At 35.4% G+C, this 26,938-nt stretch overlaps 1 protein-coding gene across 1 annotated transcript; it reads right to left on the bottom strand.

Annotated features, from left to right (window-relative positions):
* Window positions 1-6,594: 6,594 nt before the first annotated feature.
* Window positions 6,595-26,693, bottom strand: ODF2L (outer dense fiber of sperm tails 2 like). The gene is made up of 14 exons (XM_086617740.1): window positions 26,586-26,693; window positions 25,114-25,275; window positions 24,101-24,163; window positions 23,803-23,874; window positions 21,711-21,827; window positions 18,328-18,513; window positions 17,292-17,401; window positions 15,645-15,780; window positions 15,000-15,110; window positions 13,744-13,848; window positions 10,230-10,315; window positions 9,981-10,143; window positions 8,916-9,041; window positions 6,595-6,723 (listed from the first exon to the last, which is right to left on the bottom strand). The coding sequence occupies exons 1-14, from the start codon at window positions 26,691-26,693 to the stop codon at window positions 6,595-6,597; spliced, it is 1,674 nt and encodes a 557-aa protein (XP_086473866.1).
* Between the last annotated feature and the right edge of the window lie 245 nt (window positions 26,694-26,938).

Below are 26,938 nucleotides of genomic sequence, written 5' to 3'. Positions count from 1 at the left end.
CTTCCACGAAATACAAGTAGACAAAGAAGTATTTAAATTTCTATTTTTGCATCACATGTGCTTCATAAAATATGTCAGTGCTTGAGTATAACTGCATTGAATTACTAAGGGTTGGAATGTCATCGGTAAATATCAGAACAATATTTGAGCTCTCCATTTATAGAACTTGAACTCCATTTTTCTCTATAGAGACACTATAGGATTATATCTCTCTAGAAATATCCACGTAAAATTCTCCTAAATCATAATCTTAGTGAAACAAGACTTCATAAATTAGGAAATTTATTTGAAATTGAAAGAAACTGCATTTTTAAAAACATATTTAGAATTAAAATTCTTACAAGATAAACCAGATCATTCAGCTTATACTTAATTCCAGAGAAATGCAAGCATCTAATTTTATACTATTTAAAGGCCCTCTCCTCTCTCTTGATTATTCCTGTCAACAGCAGGCTGCCACGTACAGAGATGCTCTCTTCCACTAATTCCAGGATCTTCTGATCCTGCTGAAACTCTTCCAGAGCCACTATCCTTGCTTTCCAGAACCATACTCATAAAACAACGGAGGGCAGAAGCTACTGAAGAAAAGAAAATTTATCAATCCTAGACCACTTTGTCTGCCTGTAACCATTCTCAACCAGGTCTCCAAGCAAGCTTTCCCAGTAGTTCAATGATTTTTGAGAATATCACAGGCAATGATCTGATCGTTTATCATAGCTTGGCTGGTTCTGAAATTTTCTTATGACACTATTTGCCTGTCATTTTACTGTTTTGCAAAATTAGTCTACATTGCAGGCAGACAATGAGTACCAAAGGTAGAAGAGAAATAGGCTACTTAAAACCTTATGTGATGTGGTTCTAGTACTCACTGGTTTTAAATAATTACACAGCCTTATCACTTTTGAAAAAATAAACCAGCACTACTTATGACTAAGTATACCTCACCACTAGGTGACCAAGGGTGGATTTTATGTTTTACATAATATAATTGCATTGATTATCAAATCATTATCAAATATGGCAATCCATGAAGTACATTTGTCTCCACAAAGTAATGTGTAAGAAAAAAGTTGGCTTCTGAATCACTGACTGTCTCCAAGGGGTGACTTGCACTCTTCAAATTAGGTACATAGAAATGACCAGCAGACTAGATGAAATTTGCTACAGCAAATTCCACTTAAGTTCAAATGTCATCTCTGTAACAATACAACCCAATTTCAAAAAAAATACTGAACAGTGGCATGTAAACATTGATGCCATTACCATGTTTTATGTGGTTTATAAGGCATAGGACCTAATATTCTACTGCATGATAAGAAATTCAGAAACAGGTCAGAAATAAAGCCTAGGACAGAATCAGGAAAGCTTGCCTGCACTCTGGCAAAGGATTTGCACAAGACTTGAAAGCTCTTAAATTGGGCTCTTTCTTCAGATTTCTTACGATTTTTCCTTCTACAAGAATGAAGTGTTGGCAAAAAAAACAGTTTGCGTTTTGCAGCATATTAATGTACTGATTTTCTCAAGCAGAGGAAGGAGGAGGAAACCTTACTGCAGAGGAACAGCCAATGTCCTGAGAATAATAACCTGGAATGCCAGCTTAGCATTTTTGCACTTCAAAAATGTCTTTGACTTTTATAAACAGGCATGATGGTAAAATTGAGGCTGTTAAAAACACATGCTTTACTTTGGTAGTTTATAATTCACAGTGGCATTTAGTGGGTGGAGTTGTAAATTACTAAGTGGACTGCTGCCACAGCAGAGTATGCTGCTGCTCTGCAAAGGAGAGTCTTTGCTAAGAATAGGAATGTGGTCACAGTGATAATAAAGAAGGGCTCGGCATGCCTGGGACGTCAATGGGAGATCTGGAGATGGTTGTTGGATGCATAACAGCTGCTCTAGAAATTAGATGTTATCAAAGATTTTTTGAAAGATTGAATTGAATGGAAAGCATGCAAAGCTTAACCAGCAAGACTTGGTTTCAATTTTTAGTAGTACCACCGAAAGGAAGAATGGCATTTGAAATATTTATGTTGTCGATAAATTGGAAGGTACGGTTTTACAGCCAACAAAATGCTGTGTTTATTCTGCTGTAAGAGGGAAGCAAGATTGCAGCAGAGTCTTTACACATAAAAACATCCTTTTCCCTATCGCTTTTAAATGAATCAGATTAATCTGCCATAGAAGCAATATGATACATTAATGAGGTATTTGATCCAGTCTGTCAAACACTGAAACAAAAAAGGCCTGTTTATAAGTCAGTTACTACCTGGAAACAATATTATTGTTCTCAATAAAACTAGCATTTTAAAGACACTAGATTTCTCTGAGTGGGAATGGTTGACTTGTCACCAGGATGATATTCCTTCGGACTGTTAGTAGCTATAGCTATAAAAGCCTTATCCAAAGCTTGCAAGCCAACAGCATCACATCAAGAATCCTGAGTGAAGGGTGCAGATAGACATGGATGGCAATATAAAACACACTCCGCTTTCAAATGTTTGGAAGGTTTACTACTGAGTGACAGCTGCTGTATGATTACTATTCAGCCGTAACGGCACAAGAAAATATTCTGAATCCAAATGTGTAGCAGTGACCTTTGTGACTGCAATAAATTCATTTTTTTGGCTGCTTGAATTCCCCATCAGTGGACATTGACATAGTGCGCTCACTTCTCTGGCCTTAAGAAACATGCTTGAGCTACACCAGCCTTAAAATGATCCACAGGAAACTTTCATTGAAAAAGCAAAAAGAAATCTGTATGAAATCACTGCGTCTACTTCATGCCCTGCACAACCCCTTCCTATTGGGCCCTGCTTTGATCCCTGTTGGTGCTGGCCAGCTCCAGCCTCCCTGCGCAGTGAGGGCTGCACACAGATGTTACGCGGATAAACAGCTTGTCAGCGGAGGAAGCTGGGTCACTTTTCCTGTAGGAAAATCACCGACAATATGATTTTGTCACAAAAAGTCTAATCTGGTTCTTTTCTGAGGCAGGATGCCGGACACAATTCTAGCAGAGGATGTTCTGAGCTGCATTATAATGATACCTCCTTAAACTTTTCACAAAAATCCAAGTGCTGATTTCATTCACCATTAAATAGATAAAGGGACTAGTCAAAAGAAATGCTGTTCTAGTAACCTATCACACTCAACTGAGGAGTCATTCCGATGGAGCTCAATGATCATTATATGTCTTCTATAAAGGTATCCCTTAAGGAGGCAGGCGTGCAGACAGAAATTATTGAGTTTCTGTGCTCTTACAGGAAAGACTCCGTTTTACAATAGGATTTATAGCAGCTTTAGTGTCATAGATAGGAAACAGATAAGTTCTGTGATCAACTTTAAGCCACTAATATTAAGCTACTTGGCAGACAGGATTACAGGGAGTAGAGCCCCAGGTAGCCCTAAGACTTCTGCTTTAAATTCTGCGTTCCCATGCATTAACAAATCTAAAGCATATGATAATGATCTTCTACTTCAAATCCTTTCTCAAAAACAGCAAGAAACAAGGCACTGAAGTTTTACTGTCCGTTTTAACATGAATAGAGAATTACAGGAGTAGGGAGTTCAGTTCAACTCTTTAAGGTTTGCCAATTTCAGGACTCTATATGCTTACAATTTAACCTAATTAAAGCTCTGAAATTATGATTGAATATGGAAATGCACTGGCTAGAAAGTGAATCTGCCAACCTCAAAGCATTTCATTTTTCGTAACTCTGAAGTCCCGTCCCATCAATAAATGCATGCAGCAGCATACATCACACTGACAAGGAGTGCGGTATAGATTTAAATGCAGTGTGACCTCTAAATTGCATTTTAAAATGTGATTTTGAAAGTCACCAGTGTGAACAAAACAGGTGGAAGAGGGGAAGCCAGTGACAGTGGGATCTGTTCCCCGGAGCTCCACTCTTGCCTCCTGACTGATGCCTGCCTGCCCAGCTGAGGTGCCTCACGTAGCACAAAGCTGACGAGGGGTGGAGAATGTACCTGTGCTCAGCCTAATCACTCATTGAATCTCGGCTACCTATCTTCTGTGTGTGCTACCCAGTCAACAACTGCTGTATGCTTTTAAATTGTGCATATCCTGCTGGCAGGGTCTCTCTGCGCTCAGCTATAAATAACAAACAAAGTGACCCAAAACAATCACACTCATGCCATTCCTGGAAAACTCAACAGAAAAAGATCTAATGAATTATTTAACATTGATAGCAAATGAAGCAACATGCAGACATTGGGGGGAAATGGTAGCATTGTGTGTGATCGCTTTGATGTCATTTACAAAAAGAACACACTACAGCTGTATCCAAGAATTCTGCAGCATGACATGGCTTCCTAACTCATAAAATGAACAAGGCAAGAACCACTTCAGCTGTATTTTACACAATTACCAAAAATACAAGGAGCAATCTAGAGTAAATGCCAGATCCTTAGGTAGTTAGAAAAATAATTTCCTTCTTTTCTTTATTAAAAAAAGAAAACAAACCAACAAATCAACACAGTAACTTCTGTCTTCAAATGAGGTAAAAAAAAATAAAATGCAAATAACATGATAGACTAACTCCAGTTCAAAAAGGAACTGAGAAAAAAAGAGTAATATTTGTGACTAGTAACCCTATTTCTTCCATGCAAAAAAACGCCCAGTAATGGAAAGCCATAAAAACATAACCATCATTTGGAAACTACTGTCTTCATTTTTAAGGTATTTCTAAAATTTCAAAGATCAAGAAGGTATATTCCAGTGACTGAATGTGAAGAAAATGAAAGAAAGTCTAGATTAACAGAACGGAAACTATGGGTTGAGCTGAAAAAATACAAATTTCTAATTTTAGAAGTTAAGTCACATATACTTCAAAATATCTTAAATTTATTCTGTTGGTAGACATTTAGAGGTAAAGAGGTATCTGAAGCTGTCAGCAATTTTAATAATTTCACATCTATTTCTTGTTAATGACATAGGAAGCAAAACAAAAAACAACAAAAAAATCTAATTTCCTGGAAAACAAAAGATAGGCTGAAATCAAGTTACTGTACATCTTTGCACCATTTATCAATGAAAAGTGTAAAATTTTCCATTATGACGTTTTAAAAACCAGTCACAGACTGGATTCAACTTTTTATTTCTGAAATCTTTCCTTCATACATCAATCATGACTTTCAAAAAGTTTTGATATTTTATGAGTAGCATAAGCAGAACTAAATGAATACAAATATGGTTGTAAGTGTGTGTGTGTAACGCAAAAAAACTCCAAAATTTAACAGAAATATTTGCTACTAGCATGTTACATATAATAAATTATAATCTTATTTTTAAAAAGTGCACACAACCAGATCATTAGCACATATCAGTATTTGTTTGGATGAATAAGCATTTACAAAAAAAGAAAAACACATCAACATTCTACATATTATAAATAACTAACAATGAAATACTACTTTTAAAAGACAGGATTTTGTCCCTGCATGAACTAACTTACATTTTCAGTCAAAAAATATATATTATTTAGACACACATTCTAAATTACTTATATTTATCTGATATACTACCTTTCAAAAAACATATTGCAGTATATATCTATAAAAACAATTACTTTCTCAATCAGAACTGGGTTTTGTATTAGCCCTGTATGAGCTGAATACTTACATGGGTTTAACCTGAGACATAAGTCAGTCTTACTCACTTCAGGGAACAGCAGCTGTTGTACTCAAAACACAGACAACTACGTAGATTCCTTACTGGAGCTGAGTTGCCATGAAAGGGTATATCAACACAGTCAGAGCTTAAATTATATCTGTACCTAAAATACTTTCATACTAATTATATTTCCTATATTATACTTATTATATAATTCTTACTTATATTTGTAAAACATTACTCTAGTATACTCCTGATCATAATGGGATGTAGGGAAAAAAGGCTGGATGGGACAGCCTTGTGGTGGCAACTATTTCACGCAGTGCAGCAGTGCATGCTCTGCTGGTGCTAAGCCACAGGGAAAAGAAGGAAAGACAACCTAACACGCTCTGAATTTTTACCTGTCTTAATAGGATATATATCATTATCTTGGGCAATTAGATTTCTACAGTAACAGAAGTATAATGACTGATAAATATAATATAATTAATAGTAATTAAAACACAAAAATTGCCAGTCCATGGGTGTTCTCTTCCTTCATGAGAACTGAAAAGTAATCTGTGATCATCTGCATTTATGAGGGACTAAAAAGGTCACACGTAAGATTTTACAGCACAGGACCTAACACATGGTAAATTCACAGACCAATTTACGACTTTGTTTGCATACCTCACACACACACACCTGTCACTACTGTCATGCAGTCTGCTTTTTCACTTCTGATCCATGAATAACACAATTCTTTATATCAGTAATACCAGGTAATTTTTCCATATGTGACCAGCCAGTAGGATATAGAGTAATAATTGAACTGCCATCAACAGAAGTTTCCCTAGCAAAGACCTAACATTATCAGTACTCAATCCTGCAAAACATTATAAGGCCTCGACAGTCTTGCCTCCAACAAGAGTTAGAGCCAAATCTTGAAAAGTTTCTTTACAATTAAACAAATTAAATGAAAGAATTCAGCCAAACATTGTTATGTATGAAGCTTTCAAAAACTGCACATAATTCTGGATGCTCTGGTTCCTGTTCTCTGACTTCTGTAGGCTGTTCTCCAGCTCTTTCAAATGTACTTCATGGTGTTTTTCATTCTAAAGAAAAAAGAGAAATGCAATGGAACTTAGAAATAAAATACAAATCAATCAAAATAATAACGTAAGACAACTAGTACCTAATTTTTATAAGCCTTAATTACTCATAAAAGTTTTCAGAGGCTCCACAAAATAGAAGGTTCCCAAAAAGGCCTCAAAATATTGAAGCTTTATTTACGTTCAGTCAGGACCAAACTGAACGTGTTTGAATAGGTTTATAATAATAAAAAAAAAAGCCTAGGAACATAAAAACTAACCTTCTGAATTTTTATCATTAAAGATTCCGAGCAATTTAAATCTATTATGGACTTAACACTCCCTCTCCTGTTGATTTTTCAGGGAAACATCTGTTACTGATCTCTGATGCAACATGATTTTTGATGCCTATAGTTCCTTATATAAAAAAGATGATAGATAGCAATATTACATGCTCATTGATTCCATACCTGATGCACACCATAGATCATTTGTTATATAAATACTATAGATATTCAGGTATTTCCTTTTATGTCTATTAAAAATTTCAGATGCTAGTTGCAAGACTTGGGGGTGTTGGTTTATGAGAAGCTCAACATGAGCCGGCAATGTGCACTTGCAGCCCAGAAAGACAACTGTATCCTGGGCTGCATCCAAAGAAATGTGGCCAGCAGGTCGAGGGAGGTGATTCTGCCCCTCTACTCTGCTCTCATGAGACCCCACCTGGAGTACTGGGTTCAGCTCTGGAGTCCCCAACACAAGAAGGACATGGAGCTGCTGGAGCGCATCCAGAGGAGGGCCACAAAGATGATCCGAGGGCTGGAGCATCTCTCCGATGAAGACAGGCTGAGAGAGTTAGCATTGTTCAGCATGGAGAAGAGAAGGCTCCAGGGAGACCTTCTAGCAGCCTTCTACTACCTAAAGGGGGCCTACAAGAAAGCTGGAGAGGGGCTTTTTGCAAGGGTCCGTAGTGATAGGACATGGAGCAATGACTTTAAACTGAAAGAGAGGAGATCTAGATTAGATCTAATGAAGAAATTCTTCACTCTGAGGGTGGTGAGGCACTGGAACAGGTTGCCCAGAGAAGTTGTGGCTGCCCCATCCCTGGAAGTGTTCAAGGCCAGGTTGGATGAGGCTTTGGGCAATCTGGTCTAGTGGAAGGTGTCCCTGCCCATGGCAGGGCAGTTGGAGCTAGATGATCTTTAAGGTGCCTTCCAACCCAAACCATTCTGTGGTTCAGTGATTCTATGAAATTTAAAAAATTGAATGATAGTCTTCAGATTTAAATCCAGCCTTAGAGAAAAACAATTAGATTAGAATAAATAACTGAATAAAGTTACCTTCATGGTCTTATTTTATTTCCAGTTTCACTGCAACAGCAATAAAACAATTTTCTAATCTTCCATAACATATTCTAAGTTACACATAAATGTAATTGGAATAAAAATCTTATTATCACTAATCACAGGACAAATCTCTAACTGTATCAAAACTTCGATTAAAGCAAATGATTTGCCATCACTAGTCTAGGGAATTCAGCTATGTCTGACATCTCATTAACAGAACATGTGCTGAAATCTTCTTGATTAGATAAAAAAATAAATTAGACTTCTTTTGTTTGTTTGTTTTCTAAGACTATTACTCATCAAAAATAGCTTCTTAGACTGTGGCCTTGCTGAATAGTTCAGTATCAACATATCAAAACCTGGGCATTTAAAGGATTGACACTTTGAAAAATCAGAGTATCTCTTGTTACTAACTACGTTTATGTGCAACATTGGTATACAGTCTGAAAGCTTTAAACAAATTCCAGTAAGATCAGATTCTTGTAATCAACTCAGGAAAAAAAAAAATAATATACCACTCCGTCATTACGGAACTGATATGCATTTATTCAAATCTAGGTATGTTTACTGAATATGATCAATCTGAGAAGGAAATTACAACTTCATACATATTTTTTTATTTTTGCCTTGCTGGGAAAGCTGGATTGAATAAGAGATGTAAACTCTATATTATTCCAATTATTTAGTTAGACCGGGCATCTGTTAAGTCTAGTAATTGACAAAAGTATATTGTCAAGTTGAATTAATTTGCTGTTCCTGAAAGCGTGTACCAATTGTATCAGTAGTGTGTTTTTCAGTAAAATGAACTTTCACTGTAAAAGATGATGTGGTAAGTAATTTCTTAAGTCATAAACAGTATTATTTACTCACATGGTGAAATATGCAGAGGAGTTGTTTTTTCTCTTCTTGTCCTTCTCTCACTTCAGTTTCAAGAAGTAGCATTTTTGTCTGAAGGGCTTTTTCTTTATATGACACTTTTTCCAGTTCTTCAGCTACCTATAATAGTAATGAGAGAGAAATGAATATATATGTATATAAATGAATATTTATATGAATATAAACACATACTTATTTTCACTTAAAGCTCAAACCAAAGTATTTTCTTATACCTTAGCATTAATAGCTCTCTTTCCTATTCTGTCATTTAATATTTAGTTATTTCCCATGAACAGAAATTAAAGAAACCTGGGAAATATTCTGGCTAAATTTGAAAGAAGTTTCAATTTGGAAAACAACGTAATATTATTGGGAGGGAGACACTTTTGTAACTCACTTGTAAGTTAAGCCAAACTTGTTATTTTTTTCAAAACCAAATCAAAATCCTCAGACAGCACTTGGAAAATTCAGTTGGTTTATTTAAACATGATTAATTTGAGACAGAAATTATAACTTCATACATATTTTCTGATTAAACTAATATAATTCCCTGCAATCTAAATTCCTAAATTTCCTTTTCCATTTGATTTACTGTTTGCATCCTTTCCACAAATGACAGATCTCTGTTTAATATTGAAAGTGTGCAAAGCCTGCCTCTAAAATGAGAAGGATTTCAACACTGAAGTTCCTGTGGGCTGCTTATTCCAAATAAAACAACAGAGAGACATGATTAAGCTTTTGTTCAGAAACTTTTTGCCATATGTGTGGGTTTAATATTAGGTGGTTAAAGCATTTTGTTTTGTCACCAAAACACTGATAGTGAAATGTTGGTCCAATGAACTTTGTAATTAATTTCAATAGGATCCTAATTCCACAAAGAAGTTGAATTGTGCAATCCATATTTAAACATGCAGAAATTCTCAGTAACTTTTCCGTATTGCTCCCTACATGCAAAATAACCTTGTTCCATCTTTTTTTTCTCAAGTACATTTGTTCTTAATGCTATTTTTAACTAGAAAATGGCAAAAAAGATGAAGAGATGTATTAAATCATCAATACCATTTTTCTTCCTTCTTCCAAAGCAGATTCCAGTTGTCTAGTTAATCCATTATATTCTGCGATTTTTTCTTCAAGCCGCAATTTACTGGACTGAAGACTCTCATCTTCTTTTTTGAGCTGACAAGCAAGTTCTTCATTTTGAAATTCCATCTTTTCTAATTGCCTTTATGCAAAACAGATTAATGCATTATAATTCACTAAAGCAGAAAAGTGTCGGAATTAATTGCAGTCAGATTTTTAAATAGTTACCTTTTAAGATCTTCGTATTTCTTCTGAATGTTACAGCTTTCTTCATCTAAGGAATGACTGCCCATTGAAGTCACACTGTCTTCCTCCTGCGAAAATGGTAATTCATTTTTAGTTGAAGAGACCTAATACACAGGATATTAGAGAGTAAAGTAAGCTTGTCCATTAAAATCCAATCAAACAATTTAACTGTAATTCAGGTAAACAGTATATTATATTCAAGTAAATATTATCTTGTATTTGAAACAAATAAAATACAGCCAAAGTAGACATTAAAACTTTGTGTGAACAATTTAAGACTGAAAACCTGCTATGTAACAAAGTGAAGTCCTAACAAAACCCATATGCTGCTCATGCAGCCTTGTGTATTAGGAGTTGGTTGGGTCTACCTGTTTGTGACTTTGACTCTTAAGCTTTAGATTCCAGCAAAAATAAGTTACCTCATACTACAGTCACAGGAAGAATAAAAATAATACCACCTACATATACAGCCATCACAGAAAAAGAGTGTAGCACTAGCAAAGAATTTCAGAAAGCAGTGAATATCGAAAAAGACAATCAAGTTCATAAAGAGGTATATCAGTAACAGAAGCTGAAGAAAACAAGAAGCCAAACTGTCTTCCCCTGCCCAGCATCCAGACTGAGAAACTTTTACATGTTTTCTTTTAAATCTCGCAACAGTAGTGATGAGATTATTGCTCTTGCTATCATCCATCAACAGCAGATTAGCAATGAATAGCCACATTACCAGCCTGCTGGCAACATTATTTAGGGGGCAGCCTCCATCATTTACTGGACCACCTCAATACCATCCAGCAATTTGAGCCAATCTGGCTGATTTTGTGTATGTGAATTACAGGCAGTTCAGCTAGCAGACTAGTAGTAGCAGAAACCCCTCCAGCAGAGGGGTAGTAAACTGGTGTCCTGGTCCAGCTGAACCCAGAAGAGGGTTTCTGTACATGCTCCAGTTACTTCAAAAGGAATTTTCCTAAATTCTGATCATAGGATCAAGGGTCAGAATCTCTAAAGGACATCACCAACATTTAATGTTGAAATTTAACTGTTATTCCACCAGACTTGTGATTATATTCCAAGTTACTTCACTATACTTAAAGGTTTTTTGCATTTATTCAGGAAAACGTGTAGTTAGATTAAAATTACATACATCACTTTGTATATGCACCTCAAAATTAATTGTTCCTTAAGTACGTTGCTAAGCAAAGATGGATTTATGTGCTTACGAACATTCCAGGAAAGAGTATACAAAATGATACAAATAAGAACAAAATTTGATGCTATAAAGATCATCCTGATGAGAAATTTAAAACAAAATCATGAGCTATTATTTTTATAAGCATATAAAGTCTGAAGGGACATAGAGACTCACTATGTTTCTGCTGAAGTTTTCCCACTCACACAGGAAGTAGATTAAGCCCCTTTCCCACTCTACTGATTCAGACACCTTTGTCATTCATGCTAGCAGCCTATTCTCTTCTAACTCAAAAGCACATTCAAAAAACAAAAACAGAGAGTAAAGAAAACAAATAACCCCAAACTCAGCCCTGCCACTGAAATCAATGTCATAGAAAAAAAAAGATGAGGAATATTCATATTCAGAAAAAATATGAAAAAATAAGAAAAAAGAAAAATACAAAGCAGTAGTGCTAAAATACTGCTAAAAATAGAAACAATTCTATTAAAGTGTATTTTAAAAAATATTTCATCAACCAATACAATATAATCATTAAAATGTTCAAGTTATATATCATCAACAATATAATTTATGACTATTTATCTAAGCAAACATTGCCTGGTTTATAAATTAGTCATTAAAACCAAAACTAATGTGGAATTAAATTATTCCACTAGATACAAATAATAACTAGACTTGCACATTTATTTTCAGGGAAAAATTCCACAACACATCTCAGGACATAAGTATATAAAAAGAACAAGAATATACTCACTTAAAAGACACAGAATCTAAAAGTAACTAGTCTTGTCACATACTGAATTTACATAAATACAGTTGGCAATAGTTTTATTTGCATTATGCTATTTCTACAGAAGAAGCTTTTGATTTATGAAGCAAATAACAAAGGAAACCGCACAACTGTCACACACGCTAATATGAAAAAAATGTTCCAGAGAGTTTCTTCCGCATAATTTTCTCATTTATCTTTAAAAATCAGCATGTTCTAAGCACCTGAACCTGCAGCTCCCTAAGGGTTTTGCATTTCTGCGCATAGATCCTTTCCCAGGATATAAGCTTTTCCTGATATCCTTACTGCTTTTCCTCAGCTGCTTTCAGCAAGTCACAAACATGTTCTAACTCCTTTAATACAGCCTCTGTTTTGCCCCTCACCTGCACAGTAGCATCACAGGAGAAAAATGTAAGTGTAAAACCATAAATTAAATGTTGTAATACTTAATGGCTTTCCATGTAAGTAATAAATCTGAAATTCTACACAAGTTCCATAATATCGCCTATTTTATACAATACTGACAAAATTACAAGTTCACCATTGGAGAAATTTCCATCTCTGACTACATTTCATTAAAGACTCAGTAACACTCACAATGAACATTTAGAAAATCATGCAAGTGTTAGCAGTTCATCATACAATACCCAATTTTTTATTTTATTTTTATTGCAATATATTTTGGGAGATGGCATACAGACACACTGAGCAGCTTACAGGAAAAATTCTGACTATACAACTATTGCAGTATTTGAAAAGAGAGCAAGACCTAATGCCATCTGAAGCCACATACAATGCTGTGCAAATATTATTTTCGGGAGAAGAAAATATTTTCCTCTATTCTACAACTCAATCATGGAAAAATAAAGTTAGTATGACGTAAGATGTCTCTCTGTGGGGACTAATTCTGTTCTCTAAAACAGAACATTGCAGGCAATGCAAAACCTGTCCCTGTCTCAGCTTTATCACTTAAAAGAATATGTATTTTGATGAGCCATGGAACTGAGGAAAGTGATTTTCCTACCAATTTTGTATTGTTTTCTGATGCTCAAGAATGTGCTGTGTTCCAGTATTCAGCTCCATCTGCTGAGAAACTTAAAACTCATCTCTACATAGATTCTCTGTTTTAACTGCTAGTTAAAACAAGCAAAGTAGTCTTACAGTAGGTTTGCTTCCCTACACAACTTTCACAGCTGTTCTGTCAAGAGATCTAGTTTTAAAATCATCAACAACAAAATCACATTTTTAAAAGTAATAAAAAAATTCTTGAATTCTAACATAGCATTCCAAATCCTTAGTCATTACTCTAGGAACCATTTCTCACCTGTTTGCAATTGTACAGTATCAAAAAAACCACTAGCTCGCAAGAGTTAGTAAAACATTCAGTGAATTTAAAAACAATTTCATACATGGAAAAAGAAAAAAGAAAAAAAGCCAGTACCTTGTGATTTCTAATAAGTGGATCACAATAATGTAGGAAAGATCAATGTCCTACAGAATTGTTTCAAAACATGCTTCATTACTGCAAAACTTACCTTATCTACTTCTAAGCATTTGTTTTCTGTTATCCTTTTATTTTCATTTAAGACTGTTTCATATCGGGATTTTAATTCTTCTACTGCTGTTTGTAATTTTTGAACCTAGGACAACATACACACATACATTTGCAAGGTATTTCTTTTAAATATAAAAAAGATAGAATCGTTAGTATGAAGCATAAAGGAAAAACCTTTGATTTCTAAATAGTATCTCAGTATTTGTCATTGTATGAAGTTATTTATTTGCATTATCTTGCTCACTACAGCAAATATAAAAGGCTTACCAGGTAGAGAGTGCTCTGGTATCAACATTTTGTTTTCAACAATGGAGAATGAGCTACAGTTGTGCTACAGAAACAGCCAGTATGACTCAACCTTCTCTCCTCAGGTAACAAGCTTCACTGACAGTTCCCATCTGGAGTCACCACAGCTACAGGCCAGGGAATTTCATCCCACTCACTGCTTAAGGCTGCCAGTTACCTGGAACTACATCTCCCAACTTGGAGCTGGCGACAACTTTAATTGTGGCGATGCATTCCACAGACAAGACACTCTGGTTGTACTTAGATTTTGTATCATGTCTTTTCTCTTGTCAATGACTTTAAAAAGAGGTAAGTGAAGACTGTCAGTGAAATGGTGTCTATACTATAGCAGAAATATATGCAACTTTGAATAAATGTTCTAAAATTTCTTCTCTGTGAATAAAGCCAAATACAAAAAGGAATTGATAAAAGCCCATTTTAAGTCTGATTTACATGTTTTGCTGGTATTTTCAATGTGGAGTTACCTATGTAAGTAAAAAGACTCTTACAACAGTACTTGGATGCCAGTTTATTGTTCCTAGGAACATAGAAATAAAGATATGACCAAGGACAGGTAAAATACCATTGGATATGTTCACTAAAGACATCGTACTCAAATTTTACTTTTTAAATTTAGTTTACTGCATTGCCAACTTGCTTTTTAGGAAGTAAATCTTTTCTAAGCAAGTATGTAATTAGCTCTGTTGGCTTCAATGAGCTTCAATTGGGCTTCACGCAATTCAGTAAGGACTGTGCGTACGAGTAATAGTGCGGAGACTATTCTTGGATATGGTTTATAATGGCACTCTCTTCTATCATCCTCACTGTTACGACAGTATTAAAATCACATGACAACAAATCTGTGTCATTACAAACAAAACCTTTATCATTTCCTCAAAACTGCTTACAAATTTAAAAACCATACTTGAACATTTCAAATACGCTAGTTACCTGATTTTTATACTGTTCAACAAGGTTTTCCTGCAGCTTTGTCTTTTCTTGCAGATTGAGCAGCTCATTTTCAACAGAAACAGTATTGTTTTCCAATGTAGCAAGGGCAGCCTTGATTAAAACATGGAAAATTTAAAAGTTGCAAGAGTACTATTAAAATAACACAATCTACAATATGATACTACTAGCAAGTGACCTGCAGATATTAAGAAGAGTGTCAAACAAAAACTGTAGCCCACAGTTCATTTGTCAGCTCATGAGAACATTTACTTCAGAGGATAAATAAAATACAAAACCTGTAAACCCTTTACAAATTTAAATTAATAATTGAGCTAAACTCAGTTCTTCAATTTAAAAAAAAGTTTTACAAACATAAAGAACAATTCCTAGTTAAGGAATTTTGTAGCTACTAACAGTAAAATAAATGGCATCCTGGTTAAGCAGATAGATGATTAGACAACCCTGTTCCTAGCTTTGCCCTAGGTTTCCACTGATAAATTTTCACTTACTGTAGAAAATAGATGGCAAAATTTATTCTACAGGTTTGAGATCTCTAGGTAAAAGGCCCAAAGGGAATTAATGTGGTTACCTCATTAATGTATTAGAAATGCAGAGCCATTCAACAATGACTTATAATGATCTCACCTTTAATTTTTCATTTTCAAGGTTAATCTTTTCATTTTCAGAGTTAACAGAATTTAGCTTTCCAAGAATTTCCTCATCTGAGTTTCTTCTCCATTCCTCCTTTCTTTTCAGGTCTTCCAAAAGGCTTGTGATCTGCCTTGTTAGATAGGCAAGAACTTCTGTATAATACACAATGCTCCCAAAACTCTCACTATGCAAATTAAATTGTATTAACACATACTCCTTCATTGTTCTTATTTTTTTAAAAAAAAGGAGAATGCATTTAAGCATCCCAAGAAAGCAGTATCTATTGAAATAAGAAACCGTCCAAAAGAGTAGTCCACCAAGGAAGTGGTCCTAGATCAATTACAAATAAACTCATTATCTAGAACACCCAAGCATACTTCCAAGACAACTACTTATACACACACTGTACTAAATGGAATGATATTGAATTCATAGGGTCTATCAGATAATGTCCTACTAAGAATATTCCATAGCTAGTTTAGGAATGGTACTCTTCATTATTAGAAGTAACAAATTGTGCTATGCCTCACCATTTGCTTTTCATGTTAATGAAGTGAAACAATGAAATTTGTTTTGCTGTTTAGTTAGTCATACACTGTCTAATAGAACAAGTCTTTTTAGAATGGTACATTTCAAGCAAAGACTTATATTTTCAGCTAAAATAAACACAGCAAAAACCAGCTGGATCAGAATGAGTACTTGAGGGAAGTATCATAGATGTTTCCCTTTTCTTATTCTTTCCTAGATGCCTCCTCATATACACAGGACCAATGGTGGGTTAGACAGATTTCTAGATTGATGTCATGTACCTGCACTTCTGTTAAATTTTAAAATATGCTGAAAATATTCTCAGAAACATCAGATTTTCTGAAACAAAAACAAGAGTCAAGCCAATTTAATTTGAGCTGTTACATATTTGAGCATAAATCAAGTTCTTTGTAAAATAAACATTCTGCCTTAGACTTAGCATAAAGACACCTAGCAGTTTCTTTTGCTTGTTTAAATTAGAGTCCATATTTCTACTGACAGAAAAGGTAAAAGGATACTTGTCACTGTCTGCCAAAGAAGATGGCATATCCTTCATGTACATTAAGACTTGACTGCGTAGTTTGAACAAGGTTGGACAATTTCGTGTTGCTTTTCTTTACAAAAATATACTGCTCAAATGCACATCAGAGAGGAACCCTTCTCTATCCTCTAGTGGGGTGAGACATTAGTGGAACTGAAATAGTTTTGCTATCATTAGTCTGAAATAGAAACTAGAAGCCTAAGAACCTTCCTCTATACTGCAGCAGACACAAGGGTTAACACTCAAGCTGTTGAATCAGTTACTAAAGAAATGGTTCTGAGGAAGCCGCATAGTAGCTAACAGCAAGTTCAGGCTAATCAGAAGTGTGCTGGGGAAAGAATATGTTTCACACTTGTATGGGGGAATGAAGTGTTTTCAAAAGTTGTGAAATGCAGCAGAGAGAAGGTTGAAAATCTTAAATTTGATCTAGTTTCTAACTTCTAAATTCTGCTCAGAATTTAAAAATATGAATACATAAACTTGTTTACATTGTCAACACTGAGTACTACACTACTAAATATCAACACTGTGTAAAGAAACAAAAAGAAAAATAGATCAACAGTTTAACTTACTTATTAAGACTTTCTGTTTGACTTTCTAACATTATCTTTCCTTCAACCATTCGATCATGCTGGCTTTTCCAGCCATCGGAAGCTGATAGTATCTCAGATAGCTTGACTTCCTAGAGAATACAGGAATTACAAATTATGTAACAAAAGAACACCACTGAAGAATGCCATCTACTTCAACAAAATTTTCTAAACCCAAGAGCTATTTAATATAAGATGGCATTATTGGATCTCCCTAATACAAAGCAACGTAAATTTTGTCTTGTCTCAAAAGAAAATAAACAAAACTACCCACATTTTAAAAAATTTAAGTCTAAGTACAGACTTACTTTCAAGGCAGAGACACATCTTCTGGTATACTAACTGCAAAAATATATCTTTAATAGTGACATATCCAAAATTACGGCAACACATCTAAGACTACAAAAACACACTCTTATTAGGAGATCTAAATAAGCCAATAAAGATCTCAGCACAGTTCTGATCCACCTGACCTTTTTGAACAATTACACACTGTAGGGATATGCAGGGCAAGAATCTAAGAAGTAATTTGGATTAAGGAAGTTTTGAACTTGGATTTTGAAAAGGTTCAGAGCAAGCAGCTTAGAAACAGGAAGCTAAGTATCTACATGAGATGTCATACACTGGTAAATAAAGAAAACAAAGACTTCAAACCCCAATCATGGATTCTCGGTTAGTAGAACGTACTTCTGAGTTAGGCCATGTATATCCATAAAGGTCTAACAGGAAGATCAGAAGAGGTGTAACTGACAGCTGATCAGACTCCTGGTACTACAGTTTGAAGTGTACAACCTCATGGCTTAAGACATGCACTAAATTTTAACAAAACAAAGGCAATCAACGTAGTAACAGTTTGCATGTTACTTATAGCAACCTTTGCCTTAACCAAGGAGAAAAAAAATAAGAGAAACAAACACAGCCCAACTAACCAACCTTTCCCATTTTCCACATGTGAAAGTCTCCCAATTGTTCAATTTGAAACAACACAGCACAACGTTGCTCACAGCAAGTCACTCACACGTTCTCTTATTCTGGCGGTTAAACTTTCCACAGCTGCTTCAAAGTGTTCAGCTCTTTGTTTCTGGGACCTCATTGCTTTTTTCAGAGCAGTCTTCTTTTGCTCACTTGTTTCCCTTAAGGCAAACATCTGGTGCTTGTATTCACCAACTTGAAGCTTCCACTCTGCTATTTTCTTTTCTAGAGTCTGTAGCATAATTAAATACCAACTCTTTTCAAATTCTATACCTCACAAAACATTTTGTGACGTAACATAATCAGAACACCAATTAAATTTATAATCTGTTTCCATAATGTCTTTGTATCTCAAATCTTGTGGTCGATATAAGGAGCTAGCCAAGATATGTAGCACAGCAGTAGGCAAGAGAAAATACATGCTGGGAAACTCATTATAAAGATGATCAAGAGAAGAGGTCGAGGAGGTGCAGAAGCAGGCAGGAGCAGGAGAAAAGACAGCAATTTAACCATTGCCGTGCGCTCTTGGAAATGAATGCAGAATTTCAATGTACAAGGCATGGCATGGACGTTAAACCTATTTATGAAGAGGAAAATAAAAGTGGTTTCATCACCCCTAGTGACTAATTTCTGTAAAGAATATCACCTTAATGATGTTACTAGTGATATTGATTGATGTAGTAGTAGTCTGTGCTCTGAATCTATAGTGAGCACACACATAACTAGGGCTGGAGATCAGTATAACTGCATATGAAATTTGAATATGAAAGTTAAGATCTTGGATTTGATTTTTTTAAGTCAAGAAGCTAAGAAAAGCCAGGTCTTTTCTTAAATATATGTAGTGTAATATGGTCTGTAATTAGACGACAACATAGTATTTTCTTGCAAGATCTCTTGACTTGTTCCTGTGCATCTAACGGTCCCACTATATTATGAAACAGAATTGTTTAGTGAAGGAACTATTTTTACAGAAAGTTATATTTTGTGTTCAATGGATAGTGAAGCAAAAAATGCAAAAAAAAAAAAAATTAAGCACTGTCTTTCCCACAAAAGACAATTGTTTAAAGATAATTAAAAGTCTATGATAAATCTTAAACCACTATTGTAAATCACACATTGAATTGACAACAAATAACTACAGTTTCCTGAGTGCTTCATTTTAAAGCACTCAGGAAATAAAATACATTTGCATTAAATGTATTTTTATTTAAATATATGTAAAATACATTTGCATTAAATGTATTTTAATGCATTTAATTATATTATCAAATGTATACAATGCAACTGAGATGAGAGCTGGGTTCTACAACTTGCATTATATTATCATTTCTACAGCTGTTAAAATTTCTGACCAATTAGATTTTTACATCACTCTGATGAAGGGAGTGTACTGATCCCATCCAGTCCAGGAAGCTGATCTCTCTAACTTCATGATTTTTGTATTTTTCATCTAGTCATCACTTGTTACTTAAATATGAACCAAAAAAGAGACCAGACATTATAACGCTACATGATGACATACAATAAAAGCAATACCAGACTCTGCTTCAAAGAGAATCTCAGATGCGATTATTTTTAAGGTGCTACAGCTTATCAAAAACATGACCAAGCTGCCAGTAGACAACTACTTTCATAAAGACAAGTGCAAGTTCCATTCATATCACTTATTATTCTTCTGACAAGCTACAGCAATGTAAGTAGGCTAGTAGTGTAAAATTTGTCTCAAGTCACTGATAAACACCCTAATTGTAAGAATGACTAATGCATTTCTTTCCTACACTTGAGTCTAGGTCTGACAACTTAATTACATTCTACATGAATAAAGACCCGAATGACATGCCATTTACCTACTATGTTAATGTGCAAGCCTTATTCAAGATTTGCCAGTTGCTATAAAATACACGTATTATGCATAGAAGTGCATATTTGTCAGTATAGGTCCTGCTAATGGCCCCAAAACTTTTCCACAATCAATGCAAAATGTATGTGGTTTTCCAAGTAAAACATGGTATCAGGTACTGGGACTCACCAAAAAGGAAAAAAGGAAAAGTACTTCTTCAAAAAATGAAATTATAAAAAAATCCAAATATTCAGGACGCAGTTTTCATATATAGATGCTTATAGGGCATTTAATAAACAAAGATGTGACTTGGGGGGGAGGGTGTGTGGAAGAACATCTTCAATGAATAGAGCAAATGGAAACTCTGAGTCTATGTGCAGACCTCTCTAACTGTTGGTATAAGTAAGCAACTGTTATCCCCTGTTATAACCGCAGGAGGTCACAATCACACTAAGAATAAGTGTTTTGGGCATTATTCAGTGGCTGAGGTAAATTTAAATTGAGAATTAATTTTGTAAGGGTAATGTTAGGCTTTCACAAGCTTTTGTTCAGATATTAAAATCATCACCAGGATATAAGCTAGCAACTGACTTCAGCACTTTTTGAAGAGCAAACAAACAAAACTTTTAAATAAAGATTGAACAAAAATACAGTTGCACATCAAGTTACTTTATCTAATGAAAATGTTGTTGGAACTCTATAATTGTACTAGGTAGAACAAGGAAGCAATTTTTATTCAGGAGAAAATATGAGGCATTTATACACACATAGACATACATGAATTTTTTTGAAATTGAGTTGCTATAGGTTCCTTAACTTCAAAAGATACAATTAATAGGGTATGTATGCTACTAAAAAAAAAGTCTGGAAATTAGAAAGACACTATTTTTAGCCAAAGTTTTCTCATTCATGCCTATATTCTTGATCAGTTTCAAATACAGAAATCTGAGGCCACACACAGCTCCAGCCTCTGATACATGATATCTTCCTTGCCTTATTCTAAAGCCGGTAACTGATACAAATGCCCAAATTTACCTCTTGCTTTTTAGAACAGAAAAATGGAAATAATTTCACCTACCTTAAACCAAGTGAGGCTGGGCATTAGTCTTAAGCATTTCTCTTTCAGTCAGTATTAAGAGGTTTATTGATTCCTTCATAGCCAATGAAAAGAAACAGGTAGTGATTCATCATCCTTATCTTAAAACAGAAACCCATCCTGAGGACTTGCCTATCTCTTTCTATAGACTATATGGAGACTGCCTCAGGATTGATACCTGTCTTCTAGATAGCACAGCTAGTGCAAATGCTTCTATGCCTGCTTAATGTCTCTTTAACAGAACTGTTAGTATGCACAAGTTGAGAAAAGAAGAAATTAAAAAAACATCTTGCAATTAAGATAGTGCGGTCAGGCAGACTGCGCAAAATATAAATGCTAATGATTTTTACTGTTTGGGATTTTTATTTTACCAATATTTTTATTTCAAGTGATACTTTGAGATTTAACATTCATATCCAAGTTAAACTCTGGCCACAAGAAGGCTTTGCTAATTTTTTCAAATAAACTGAAATATGAGTAAAAATATGTTGACCTGTATTTTCACTTTTAGTTCATCCTTTTCCACTTCTTTTCTTTGGATCTGACATTGCAAGTGAACTTGTAATGCTTTTATTGATCCTGACAGGTGGTCTTCTTTCTGCACATTGACCTAAGAAAGAGAAGTAAACACAAATCTGTTGTTCTATGGAGACAGGCCGTATGATGCTATCTATATTCTTCCTACTTTGCCATGGTTTCTAAGTGACAGTTGAACATTCTCAAAAGCTGGAAAAGATAAAACATGCTCTACAAGTATATTCACAAGCAGTAACTTGTTACTAATGTTATTAATGTTAAACAGAAATCACAAACTTGAAAGAACATAAGTATAACTGATGCTTCATACTTAATCTGACTCTTTAAGCAGTATGAACAAGGCCTGAAAACACAAACTCAGAAATCCAGAGCAAAGGCATCTAGCTAGCAGGTTGACCAAAATTAAGCCACACTGATCAGCTCTGCCCTGACTCACTAGACCTGAACTGATCTTCACTAAACATCAATGACCACCACCTGCAATTAGAAGTATTGATGCATTTAATTCAACCTCTAATTTTGGGGGCTTACATAAAGCATAAGAGAAGAGGCAACTTATGTCACCAGAATTGAGGACAGATGATTCTATGAAATTTCTTGCAACTTGATTCCTTTGGCTCCTTCTAAATAAGAAACAATGAAAATAGGTAGAAGGAAGTCATATTATCAGTATAGACTAGAACAGCATTGCAAGGCACCAGTGCAAGTGTTCATCGTAGATACCAGTAAGAAAGGCAGACTCAGATTCTGTCAGGTATTGATGAAAATGCCATTTATTAGAGATAACATAAGAAGGAACAAGGGGATAGCATAGATACTCATTTATCCCTTCAGATGCTGGGCGCCCCAAATTGCTCAACGTTAGATAGATCTCTAGTCAGGGCATGGCATGCTGCGCAGAACCTGTCAACGGTGAGGTTTTGCTGGCATTGTGGTCTTCAGAATCTTTTCTGTTCAGCATTTCTACTCTCAAACAAAAGGATGTTTCTATGAAAACATGCTGTTCCACTTCAAGGTAAAGTCAAGGACATGCCGATTGCCAGGTGTGAAAGTGGGCACCCCCACAGGCTCCTCTATTAGAATTAGCTGGCTAAATTTATCCTGCAGCCAATTGATACGTTTTCTTGGTTATGCAAAGAAAAATTCTTAAAGAAGAATCATGGTTCTCAAGAAACCCTAAGGAGTTACAAAAATCGAAGTACACCATTGTCTCGTGTAAGGTTTAACTGAGCCTACTCCGTCCCTCACTAACACTGAACCACACTGCATTGCATACACATAAAGTGCACTTCAGGTATACAAGCACTGTAGCACAGATTGCTAAACTACCAGTAAAATAATTTTGAAACTTTTATAGTACCTTCTTATACAGGACAGATAATTCTTCATAGAATCATAGGATCATAGAATGCTTTGGGTTGGAAGGGACCTCAAAGATCATCTAGTTCCATCCCCCCTGCCACGGGCAGGGACACCTTCCACTACACCAGGTCGCTCAAAGCCTCATCCAGCCTGGCCTTGAACACTTCCAGAGATGGGGCATCCACAGCTTCTCTAGGCAACCTTCACCTCCTGTGTTGGTTTCTGCACTGAGCCCCTTCCTTTGTTTCAGAAAATGAACGAGGTCTTGTCAGCCTTTGATGATATTAGCTCTGCTGTCAGTACTACCTTTCCCTATTCATTGAGCTCAAAGCACCATGGAAACTAGCTGTTAACAGTATGTGTTCAGTTTACTTTGTATTACTTCATTATCAGTGCTTTTTTCTAAGAACTATTGCAAATCTGTAAATGAGAAGCCAAAAGTGATTAGTATAGATGTACAGCCCTCCCTGAACTGTGGGACATTAGTGTTAAGGATAACCTGTATCTTTAATAGCTTTGAATACACTCTTTATGGTTTTAAGATATTTCTGTAGGAAATATCTTTTGGGATTTTCCTTTTATTCATAAATATTTGAAAGAATTGCTTTTCTCAAAATTTAAAATTTGTAAATAAAAATCTAGTACATAGAGTGAAATCATTTATTCCAATTGAACTGGTCACTCACTTTTTCAAGCTGAAGCCTGGATGAAAGCTCTTTAACGTGTTTCTCCCTTTCGAGTATTTTTCTCCTGAGATTCTTCATGGAAGAAAAATAACAAAGAGATTATTTTAATGTCTGTACAGAAGAGTGCAACACTAATGCACATTGATGAACATTTCAGCTGTAAAACTATGATTCTATTTTGTGATGATAAACCACAAATACTCTCACTTTGCCACTGTCACTTGAAATTGTACGATCTCACGACGTAGCCATTTTCACATGTACAGCATAGAATAGACAGAAATTTTAATTTACTTACAGTATTTTCGGTTTCATTTTCACTTAACTTCCGCATCAAAGTGTCAATGTTTTTACTGTTTAACTGCAAGATAGAAGTAGGAAACATTAAAAAATTACTTCCGATTACAATTGACTTAGCATTTTTTTTCAACAGTTTTGAATTTGGTACATATAAATTGCTACATTTTCAAATTTGGTGCATATGATGAGAAAAGCTTGCATATTCATGAACTACTTAGATTTGGTGGTTTAAACCCTAAAGATTCAACTCATTTTGTGCGTAACTAGGGCGAGGCACAAAACTAGAGTGATTCCATACACCGATTTCTTTCTTTATTTTAGCTAAAAGGACTCTAAATATCATAAATACTTAAGTTTGATTTAAACACATCATCAAATAGTAAAAGCATTTGTACAACACGTAATATTTTAAAGATTAATGTTGCGTATTAAAGCCTTTCAGAAACTTCAGTTAGATAGGATAATTCAAAAATTGAACCAGAAAGCATAAACTGAGAGATTACAAAAATCAACCTAGATTAACTGTTATTACCAATCCAAAAGACTTTATGTGCCTATAATATTGTCAACTAAACTTCTCATTTTAAAATGTCAGATTTTGGGGATGGAGCAAATTTCCGTTTAAAAAAAAAAATAAGACTTGTGGGACTTCCACCTCTGTTAACTTGCAAGAATAAAAGATCAGCTTTATGACTTCTGAAAGAAAGCTTAAAAAGACAGTAATGACAAATAACATTTAATTTGAAAAGAAATTTCCATTCTTCACTCCACCAGGTTTCTGTGTGGGTTCCATACGACACTACTGTTAAACAGGAATTCATTGTAATCCACCTCCTGTTTTAACTTACATAGCCCACCAAAATCCTTCCAACTTTGCAGGAACTTTCTTAGTGCACAGGACATAACAAAAAAATCTTCCCAATATGTTTATTAAAGAAGATAATACTAAATGTTAGTTTAAGACTTGCATAAGAAATGTACATTAACATTGATTCTGTGTTTATGCCTTACATATTTTCTTACTTGGTGTTCTATACTGTCAGATTCTTTGCTTAGATCAGTAAAATATTTTCCATCTTGGATGGCTTTTGTAGTTCTATGATAATCCTTTTTATATGGTGGAGTCAGCGAACAGAGTTTCCCTGATTCTGCAGGTGGCACATACATTTTTCCCTGAAATAGCGTCAATAATTATGTAACATTTAGTATCACTCACAATTAGGACACTGATCTTGCTAATTCAAGGATATCAACATAAAACAAGTCAGCTCTTGAGGAGAATCATTTAGGAGAAATTTTAAAGATCTAAGATATCTCTCATTTATGACTTCCAACAAAGGTAGAAGCCTGTGATATCACAGGATGTAACCTCAGACTGGTCACTCACAGAACACACCTAATCTACAAGGCAACGGTAAACACTACCTCCAGTGAAGGTGGAGGCCAAGTTCTGCTCAGACACGAATACTATGCTTCCCAGGAGAGTTCTTCCAATTAGGAAGCAGCAATGGTTTTTCTCTTTCCCAGTGTGGAAAAGCTCCTCACCCTGCAGTGCTGCAGAGGAACATGATCCTGCCCATGTCATGGCCATTCCAGAGCCAAGTATCAGTGCCTGCTACCTAAATGCATCCCATTCCCCCTGCTTCCTTGTCAAGCACCAGGAAGATGCCATCACGCTCACTCCTTCTTCAAACACCTCTCTCCTGCTTCTACCCTCACATTCCAGCATGACTGATGCCCTCGTCAAGCACAAAATTATCCGTTTACCCTGCTCAGTGCTCCATAACTACTCATCATTTTTCAGAAGTGGATTGTCTTGCCTTCTCCACCCACCAGGACCCATTTCTTCTGCTTTCAGCCTGTACCAGGTGCATTTCCGCCAAAAGAATTTGTCAGACTAAGAGTTTATATTCTTACATCCATATCTACTTAGCATTAGTGAGAAAATGAATAACAGAATTTGAGAAGTCACCAACTAAAAAAAAATCAGTTCCTCACAGAATAAGAATGTAAGCTGCTCTGCTTCCAACTGTTGCCATAAGGCAAATAACTAGACTCAAAAAATCTAATGTTTCATATATATATATATATATGTGTGTGTGTGTTGTTTTATTACAGGCTTACATTTCGTGGCAGACATCAACTTGTGTGACTGTAACTCTACAGCTTTCTCTTGGTTATATAACTAAAATTAAGTTCTTTAATTTAACCACTTCCAGTAAAAACAGTATCTCGGAAGATTAAACATTGTGTTTCATTTAACCTAGCCCATCTATGTAAGCAGAAAAGAACAAATAGGATTTTTTCCATACTTTCAGTACACCATTTTTATGTCTGGTGCTCTCACTTGCCCCTGTTTTGAAATATCACCTACTTCCCATCTGTAGCTAGGAGGTATGTTTTGAAATAACTAGTTTGAATATTGCTAACAAAGTAAATGAAATGAAAAAAAATCAAGCTTAACAGGAATAGAATGAACTTGCCTCAGTAGCACGAGGAAGAAGAAACTTTTCCTGAAGATCCAAGTCCCATAAAGGACGAGTACAGTTATGTACAGGTAAAGACGAGGACGATTGGGAGGATGAGGACATTTCGTTTTAACGCTGTAGAACAAGACAGTATACGTTAACATAGATGTGTCTTCCGTGAATCAGTAACTGAAACATTATCGGCATCCCAGGTTGTTCCCACCGGAAAGCAGAGCGCACCAGACCGCGTACAGCCCAGCCTCACCAGAGATGTCACACGCTTAAGGCAGCCGGGCCCGCGCTCGCGGACTCACACCGCGTCACCGCTTCGGCAGCGCCGAATGCGCGCACCTGGCGCGCGGAAGTGA

The sequence above is a fragment of the Tauraco erythrolophus genome, chromosome 10 (genome assembly GCF_009769465.1).
Source record: "Tauraco erythrolophus isolate bTauEry1 chromosome 10, bTauEry1.pri, whole genome shotgun sequence".
Classification (NCBI taxonomy): Eukaryota; Metazoa; Chordata; class Aves; order Musophagiformes; family Musophagidae; genus Tauraco; species Tauraco erythrolophus.
The sequence above is the reverse complement of the archived record's forward strand: the minus strand, read 5'-3'. Positions and strand labels throughout refer to the sequence as shown.

Excerpts from the sequence above, each read along its gene's own strand:
- ODF2L (XM_086617740.1), bottom strand. The coding sequence starts at position 26,693 with ATGTCCTCATCCTCCCAATCGTCCTCGTCTTTACCTGTACATAACTGT. Across the intron at positions 17,402-18,327 it reads CCGCCAGAATAAGAGAACGT|GAAGTCAAGCTATCTGAGAT; the intron begins GTGAGTGACTTG and ends TGTATTCTCTAG. Across the intron at positions 10,144-10,229 it reads AAATACGAAGATCTTAAAAG|GCAATTAGAAAAGATGGAAT; the intron begins GTAACTATTTAA and ends TTTTGCATAAAG.